Below are 9,005 nucleotides of genomic sequence, written 5' to 3' on the forward strand. Positions count from 1 at the left end.
TTCATACTTTTATTCTGCCACTAGGAATACACAGTTCACTCATTTCCTTGAGAATATTTGTAACATAGAAAGTAAAAGCCTCTTTACCATCAATGGAAAACAGTGGGCAAAAGATGGTTTTGGAGTTTGGACTGTAAATGCTAGCTAATGTATTAGCACATGAATAGGTTTTGCGCTGATTACTTGAAATATCCACTCAATTTAATTTGAGTGGATAAAAAAAATGACTTCTTTAAAAAAAGGTTGAAGATTAAAAATGAAGGTATGTCGGTTCAGAATCATTTTAACAACATAATGAGAATAATTTTCTAGAATCACAGTCAAATATTACCATATGAATATGAAAAATGACGCCCTATAGTTCAATAAGTAAAACATTCTTTGTTCTAAGATTTTTTTTAGGAAGTCTTTCATAAAGTAGCCAAAAAGATTTCAATAAGGACTAACACAAGCTAATTGCTCTCATCACATACTGCAAGAGGGCAATTCAACTTTTTTCTTAGTGGTAAGATTCATTCCAGCCAAGCATGAAGATTGAGGCACCTAAGCTAAATAATTGATTTTCACCTAACTAAATTAATATACTCGGTAATTTTTTAAATAGCATTGACTTTTAATCATGGATATGTTGCACACTTGCAATAAATTAATCCCTAGAATAATAAAATTATATTTCGTATAGTTGCTTTCACTAAATTGGTTCTTTTAATATAAAGGAGAAATGAATTATATTTAAAATATAAAATAAACCAAGAATAATATAATTAATTAGCTTAAAACATGTGCATATAAGTAGGAATAGCTATTAAAAAGGAAAATATATGAAAAAGCGAAAATTGACAAGATGATCAAAAGGGAGAAGCATTTTGTGCAAATTATTTTCTTGTGTATTCTAATTTATCCTTTAATTTGTGTTAATAGTGTGCACTTTGTGCTAATTCATGGTGGTTAGCCATGGTGCATGGTGTTGGTATAAAGTGGCAACTATACTTAAATCAATTGGTCATAATGTTACAACTATTGAATTGGGTGCTTCAGATATCAATTCAAAACAAGTGCAAGAGATTCATTCAATTTCAAAATATTATGAACCTTTGATGACATTTATGGAATCTCTTCCTCTAAAAGAAAAAGTGATTCTTGTGGGCCATAGTCTTGGTGGAGTATCCACTTCTGTTGCTATGGAAAAATTCTCAAATAAAATCTCAGTTGTAATTTTTGTTACTGCATATGTGCTTAGTCAAAATCTCACCTATCCAAATCTTCTTCAAGAGGTAATTTCTTCTTCAAGAGGTAATTTGTTAATTTCACTACTAGAGAAATGCAATTAAGATAAATTTCATATTTTTTATATATTTAATTTTTTTTGTCACTGTTTAGGTTTTTACTAATGTTTTCTCTATAACACAAAAGCTCACACTTTATATTTATTTTTTAACTGAAATCCTCATAGAAATAGTCCATAAATAGACTATTATTAAGAATTCCTTAGATTATTTTATAAATTATTAAGTTTAATTATCAACTTTGTTAAATGCATCATTGTTTTTGAGTTGTTGTTTATAATTCTCACATTTATAGTTAAAAAGTATTCAGGTATAATAATGAGGCTGAGTGTTCAATACTCGTTCTTAGTCAAATACTAATAAATTCTATCATAATTAACTGTGTTCCGGGTTCAAATCCGAGACAAAACGTTCAACCTAATAATATCGACATTTGTTAGTTAAACTAGAACTTACGGACCAAATACTAACAATATTAATCACACTAATTACTAACATTAACCGATGTTGTTTGTCATGTATCAGTATGAGTGCCGTAAAAACCGACATATGTACTTCCATTTCTACTCATCTAAAATAAGGCATTATGTGTCCTTAATAGGTTAGACATTTTGTCATGAATTCGAATAAAAAACCTCGCATTTTGTGTGAGTTAATTATGATAATATTTATCATCTCTTATAAGACAAAAAGAATCTCATTGATTATATGAATGCAAATTAATTGTTGTATTAAATTAAATTAAAGTATGCTTTAAAATGCTAAGGAAAGTGGTGTCAATATATTTTCACTTAAAAAATAAATAAAGTATGGTTTGAAGAATTATTAGTTACTATCTTGCAGGTGGCTAGAAGAAACACTTCCTTAATGGACACAAAGTTTTTTTTCCTGATAATTTAGACCTTGATTCATTTAACCTTGATTCATTTAACAATTTTTTTCTTTTTTTTTTCAAAAAAAATTAAATGATTTTTCATATTAATAAAACTAACTCCAAATTGTAATGTGTAGGATTTGACCCTTGCATTGTCCTTGGTGAAACCCGTACCAATTTATAAAGATGTTAACTTATCGTTGAAAGAAACAACAATTACCAACCACAAAAATTCAAGGGTGTCTAAAATTTTTATTATAAGCAAAAGAGACAATTTGATAAGAGAGGATTTACAAATGTGGATGATTCAGAAAAGTGCTCCATTTGCTAAAGTGACATTCATAAAGAATTCTGATCACGTGGTCATGTTCTCTCAACCAAAGAAGCTTAGTTCTTTTCTTCTAAAGATTGCACAAAAATACTAGTCCTTAATTAAATTTAATCATAATAAATTATATAATATGATATTTGTGCATGTGCCAAAAACAAATGAATATGGACTGGAATTATATTATTTCAATTATGATCTATGATTGCAAATTCGATTTAATAAGAATAATCGAAGTGTCCCTGTTGTTTTAACTTTCTTCATTCTTCTATTTCAATATAGAAGTGTTGTTCCCTCTATTTGATATGTAGTTGATAATAATTAATAATAATAATAATAATAATAATAATAATAAAAATAATAAAAATAATAACAATAATAATAATAATAATAATAATAATAATAATAATAATAATAAAAGTTTAATTATATTTTTTATCTTTATTTTTACTCATTCGCGAAATTGGTCATCCTATTTTAAAAATCAACAATTTTGATTTGAATTTTTTAATAAAAAAAATAATGATATGATATATTTTAAACGACGTGACAAATGATATAATGATGTTGAATAATTAATTCTTAATAAATTGCAATTAAATTCTCTAAAAACTTTATTTTGAACTGTTAAAATTATGCAGTGTTGTAATTTAGTTAATAATTTATAAATAATTAATGCATCTAGATGACTTTAAATTATGAGATTATATGTTACATTATTTAAAATATATCAAATCACTATTTTTTTAAGTTAAAAGATTTGAAAAACTAACCAAAATTGTTGAATTTTAAAATAAAGTGATCAATTTTACAAAATTTTAAAATAAAGTGATCAATTTTACAAATTGATTAAAATAAAATAACAAAATTACAATGAATCCGTGCATGTGGTTGTTTCTCTAAACTTTTGCACTTAAATGATCATTTGAAAAAGCATGAGTAGTTATAAAGAGAATAAAAGAGCTGTTTGTTAACATGATAATTATTATCAAATAAAAACTTTCAAAAGTCTAATTAAATATTTATAAATGGAATTACATTTATCTCATCGTAATGACGTAACACATTATATTTTTCAGCGGCACATACCATATGATATTAGGTTTGGATATATTTTTACGCAATTAGTCATTTTATCTAAATATTATAAATATTAGAATAACATATAATTCACTTTGGTTTAAATTGCTTTTAATTCACTTTAGTTTAAATTGCTTTTTAAAAACTCTGATTCTGTCTAATCCAATAAAACATGAATTGACTCAATAGGTTCTTTCGATTTTAACCAATATAATTGCATATATTTAATATCAAAAACATATTACAACTTAAACAACGTCGAAACATATAATATATAACATACTAAAATATAAACATCAAAATATTTTGAAATTGTTATGTGCGATATTCTCAAAAGAAAGTTAAAAAAACTTTCAATAAAATATTTAAACTTCGTGTGATTTTTTTATTATTTAAATGAGCTTGCATTTTTTATATTTAAATCGATTTGAATGAGTTCATCTATCACTATAAACTAAATATAAAATTAATTCCTTTTTTAACATGTGGTTAGTCACTTGAATTTTTAAATAAAAGTTAAGACGATTGCACAATTTTTAAACAAATATTGACTTCAAAAGGTTGTTAGGTGTGTACATACTATATAATATTTTACTTGCCTTTCATTTAATTAATATTTAGTTTAGAAATGATTTATGGGGAAAATAATTAGCCTAAACACATTTAGGAAAACAAAACTCAAGTATTTATTTTAAAGACAATAACTATGGATAGACCGTTAATATTCCATGTCAATTACATGATGAATGACCAAAGGCGGAAGCGTATCTGTGGGAATTGCCATTTGATGAAATCCTAGGATGATGATGATAGAGCCAATGGGTTGGGTGATCTTCCTCAGCAAAACACCCTGAAGACATTGCTCTCTTGATGGGGATAGAGAGAACCAAAGAGTTTTCTCCTTTAGGGTTTTGAAACTGAATAGTCTTATTGTGTTTGCCTTGGGGACCATTACCCCTATATATAACTATTATTAGTTATATCCCAAATTGCAGTATTTCCAATTCAGCCCCTCATTAAATTAGAAACTGCCTGGTATCTACTCTATTAATTTTCATAACTATTATGCTCTTTAGCCATAAACTATTATATATTATTTGACCCCTAGTTCATTGGCTAATTATATAATGACCCTAACACACTTTATTAATTAATTACATATGTGACCCATAAATCTTACAATCTCCCACTGGTCACACATGTATCCTTAGGAGTGTGTTAGACTTTATGACGTCAAAAATGTCATTATAATTACCTTGAGTATAATCCAAATTGTCCCGTCCATTAATCATATCAGCACATGGAACCAAAGAGGCTTTCGTCATAATAAGCATAACTAAACCCATCAATGATCACCCGTACTGACACAACTAAATGACATAGACCCATTATGAAAAGTGTAGCATGAAAATTACATGAAGTTGGTCAATGCATGTCAATTTTCAACTGGTCCTACTTTATCGAATGAGATCATACCATAACTTAAATGTACAAAGTAACCAAAAACTGAATACTTTAAACTTTATTTCTGATCAGAAAGTCCAAATACAATGTATTTGTACTTTACAATTAAACATAGAACATGAATTACATAATGGACGAAACTCCCACTAAAATCAAGGTTCCTCAAGCTGTAGCACACCCATGTGAGCAGTGTGCTCATGAAAGACCTTGGGTGGTAGACCTTTAGTGAGTGGATCCGCAATCATGGAGTTTGTCCTTAAGTGTTCTATGGATATCTGTCCACTTTGTACCTTCTCTTTAACAACTAGGAACTTAATGTCAATGTGCTTTGACTTGGTTGAGCTCCTATTATTGTTAGAATACAGGACTGCTGATCTATTGTCACAATACAACTTGAGTGGTCTTTCAATCCCTTCAACTATTTGCAGCCCCGTGACAAAATTTCTCAGCCAAATGCCCTGGTCAGATGCCTCATGAATTGCTACGAATTCTGCTGCCATGGTTGATGAAGCAGTAAGACCTTGCTTGGCACTACGCCAAGAAACTGCTCCACCAGCTAACAGAAAGACATAGCCTGAAGTTGATCTTAAGCTGTCTTGGCATCCCGCAAAATCCGAGTCAGAGTACCCAGTGATCTCTAACTGGTCTGACCTCCTATATGTGAGCATGTAGTTTCTTGTTCTCTTCAAATATCTCATGACCCTCTTGGCTGCTTTCCAATGGTCAAGACCTGGATTGCTTAAATATCTGCCTAAAATCCCTACTATGAACGCTATGTCTGGACGCGTACATACTTGGGCATACATAAGACTTCCTACAGCTGAAGCATAAGGGATCTTTTGCATTTCTTGAATTTCCAAACTTCCCTTAGGGCACTGTTTGAGACTAAACTTGTCTCCCTTAGCAACTGGGGTGTCCCCTGGTTTGCAATCCTGTAACCCAAACCTTTTGAGAACCTTATCGATATAGCTCTTTTGTGACAATCCAAGAATACCTCGAGATCTGTCTCGGTGTATCTGAATTCCTAATACAAAAGAGGCGTCACCAAGATCTTTCATCTCAAAATGCTTTGATAGAAATTTCTTAGTTTCGTGCAATATGCCTATATCGTTAGTGGCAAGCAGTATGTCATCAACATACAAGACCAGGAAAATATGTCTGCTCCCACTGAACTTATGATACACACAATCATCAACTGTATTCATCTCAAAACCAAATGAGAGAATTACTTGATGAAATTTATGGTACCATTGACGAGAAGCTTGTTTTAGCCCATAAATGGATTTTCTTAGTTTGCACATCATATTCTTTGGGTCATGGTACCATTGACGAGAAGCTTGTTTTAGCCCATAAATGGATTTTCTTAGTTTGCACACCATATTCTTTGGGTCTCCCAACACAAAGTTTTCTGGCTGCACCATATAGATCGTCTCATCAATGTCGCCATTGAGAAAAGCTGTTTTTACATCCATTTGATGAAGCTCCAAATTAAAGTGAGCAACAAGAGCCATGATTATTCTTAAAGAGTCCTTCGATGAAACCGGAGAGAAAGTCTCTTTATAATCAATCCCTTCCTTTTGAGTATAACCCTTAGCTACAAGACGTGCCTTATATCTCTCCACATTACCATTGGAATCCCGCTTGGTTTTAAAAATCCATTTGCAACCAATGGGTTTCTTTCCTTCAGGTAATGGGATAAGTTCCCAAACTGAATTGTCTTGCATAGACTTGTACTCCTCATTCATTGCTTCGATCCACTTATCTGAACGAGAATCTTGCATGGCTTGATGAAAGTTGACCGGGTCGTCTTCCGTCATGCCAACATTTTCCTCCACCTCATTGATAAATACTACATAATCATCCGAAATAGCATTTTTCCTTTCTCTAGTGGATCTCCGCAATGGAGCTGGCTCTTGAGGCACTTGTTCTTGAGGATCTTGAATTTGATCTCGATTTTGCTCTTCCTGAAAAACCAGATCATCTTGAGTTTGTTCAATAATGGGAATGTCAACTAGTGGAAGAATCAGTTCTGGAATTATTACCGATTCTTCCTCAAAGACAAAATCTTTAACCTTAATCTTCCCCCTAAACTCAATATCCTCAAAGAACGTTGTCGTTCCCGTCTCAAAAATTGTTCTCAAATTAGGATCATAAAATTTATAGCCCCTTGATTTTTCTGAGTACCCTATAAAATAGCTGCTAATTGTTCGGGGTTCAAATTTCTTTTCATTCGGCCTATAAGGCCTTGCCTCAGCTGGACATCCCCAAACATGAAAGTGCTTCAGGCTAGGCTTACGCCCAATCCAAAGCTCATAAGGTATTTTAGCCGCTGCCTTAGTTGGTACTCTATTAAGAATGTATGCTGTTGTTTTTAATGCCTCTCCCCAGAGTGACTCTGGCAAGGTGGAATGACAAATCATACTCCTTACCATATCCTTAAGAGTCCTGTTTCGTCTTTCAGCTACACCATTCATGCTGGGTGACCCCGGCATAGTGTATTGTGGGACGATTCCACATTCCTCTAGGTATTTGGCAAATGGTCCCGGACGTTGTTCACCTGAACCGTCATATCTGCCGTAGTATTCACCACCACGATCAGATTTGACCTTTTTAATTCTTTTATTAAGTTGATTCTCAACTTCTGCTTTAAAGGATTTGAACACGTCTATTGATTGGGACTTTTCGTGAATTAGGTAAAGGTAGGCATATCTAGAATAATCGTCTATGAATGATATAAAATATTGTTGACCATTCCAAGAAGGAGTTGGAAATGGCCCACAGATGTCCGTATGTATCAATTCTAAGACGTCTGTAGCTCTATATGCGCCTAATTTCTTATCTTTAGTCTGTTTTCCTTTAATGCATGCTACACAAACGTTAAAGTCTGTGAAGTCAATGGAATCTAAAATTCCATCTGACACAAGTCGTTCAACTCTATTTTTAGAGATGTGACCTAGACGCTTGTGCCAAAGCACTCCTGAATTGAAATTGTCAATTTTCCGCTTAGTACCACGTGATTCCACATTCAAGGTTTCATTATAGTTAGCCACAGTTTCCAACAAATAAAGATTATCATAACCAGAAAGTAAACCGGTTCCAACAACATTCGAATTTAAAGACAAAGTAAATTCTTTATTCCCGAATGAACAATAATATCCTGATTTGTCCAAATAAGAAATAGAGACCAAATTCCGTCTAAATGACGGTACAACAAAAGTGTCTTTTAAATCCAAATAATGACCGGAACTTAATAATAATCTAAATTTTCCTATGGCTTCAACTTCTACCTTCTTCCCATCTCCTACATAGATGCATCTTTCAGTATCACTAGGCTTTCGGAAGTTCAGGCAACCCTGCATTGAAACACTGATGTTAGTAGTTGCACCAGAGTCTAACCACCAAGTGTTTCCAGGTACTGAAGCTAAATTAACCTCAGAACAGACCAAAGACAGAATCATACCTTTCTTAACACGCCAAGCGTGATATTTGGCACAATCCTTCTTCACGTGTCCAGAACTCCTGCAGAAGAAGCAGTTGTTATCCTTAGTCTGCTTCTTTTGTTCTGGACCCTTAGCAGCAGCTTTGTTCTTGGGCTCCTCAATTCTTTTCCTTTTGCCCTTGTCTTTAGAGATGCTAGTAAAGTGAGCACTTTCAGTCCTATCTTGCTTCAGCCTGTCCTCTTCTTGCACACATAATGAAATGAGCTCATTAAGAGTCCATTTCTCCTTTTGACAATTATAAGTCACCTTAAACTGACTGAATTGCGAAGGAAGAGACAGCAATACTAAATGAATGAGTAAGTCATCTGACAACTCAAGCTTTAGACCTTTAAGCTTAGAAGCAATGTTGGACATCATCATAATGTGCTCTCTTATATTTCCCTTGCCTTGATACTTCATGGAAATTAAATTCTGAAGCAAAGAACTTGTTTCAGCCTTATCACTTTTTACAAAGCGTTTTTCCATCTCAACAA

General features: G+C 32.3%; 1 protein-coding gene across 1 annotated transcript; it reads left to right on the forward strand.

Annotated features, from left to right (window-relative positions):
• Window positions 1–941: 941 nt before the first annotated feature.
• Window positions 942–2,585, forward strand: LOC101506283 (methyl jasmonate esterase 1-like). Its single transcript, XM_027330403.1, has 2 exons — window positions 942–1,274; window positions 2,298–2,585. The coding sequence occupies exons 1-2, from the start codon at window positions 942–944 to the stop codon at window positions 2,583–2,585; spliced, it is 621 nt and encodes a 206-aa protein (XP_027186204.1).
• The last annotated feature ends 6,420 nt before the right edge of the window (window positions 2,586–9,005 follow it).

Source organism: Cicer arietinum, chromosome 7 (genome assembly GCF_000331145.2).
Source record: "Cicer arietinum cultivar CDC Frontier isolate Library 1 chromosome 7, Cicar.CDCFrontier_v2.0, whole genome shotgun sequence".
Lineage (NCBI taxonomy): Eukaryota > Viridiplantae > Streptophyta > Magnoliopsida > Fabales > Fabaceae > Cicer > Cicer arietinum.

Coding starts and splice junctions, on each gene's coding strand:
- LOC101506283 (XM_027330403.1), top strand. CDS start 942: ATGGTGGTTAGCCATGGTGCATGGTGTTGGTATAAAGTGGCAACTATA. Junction 1,275..2,297: donor ATCCAAATCTTCTTCAAGAG/GTAATTTCTTCT, acceptor TGTAATGTGTAG/GATTTGACCCTTGCATTGTC.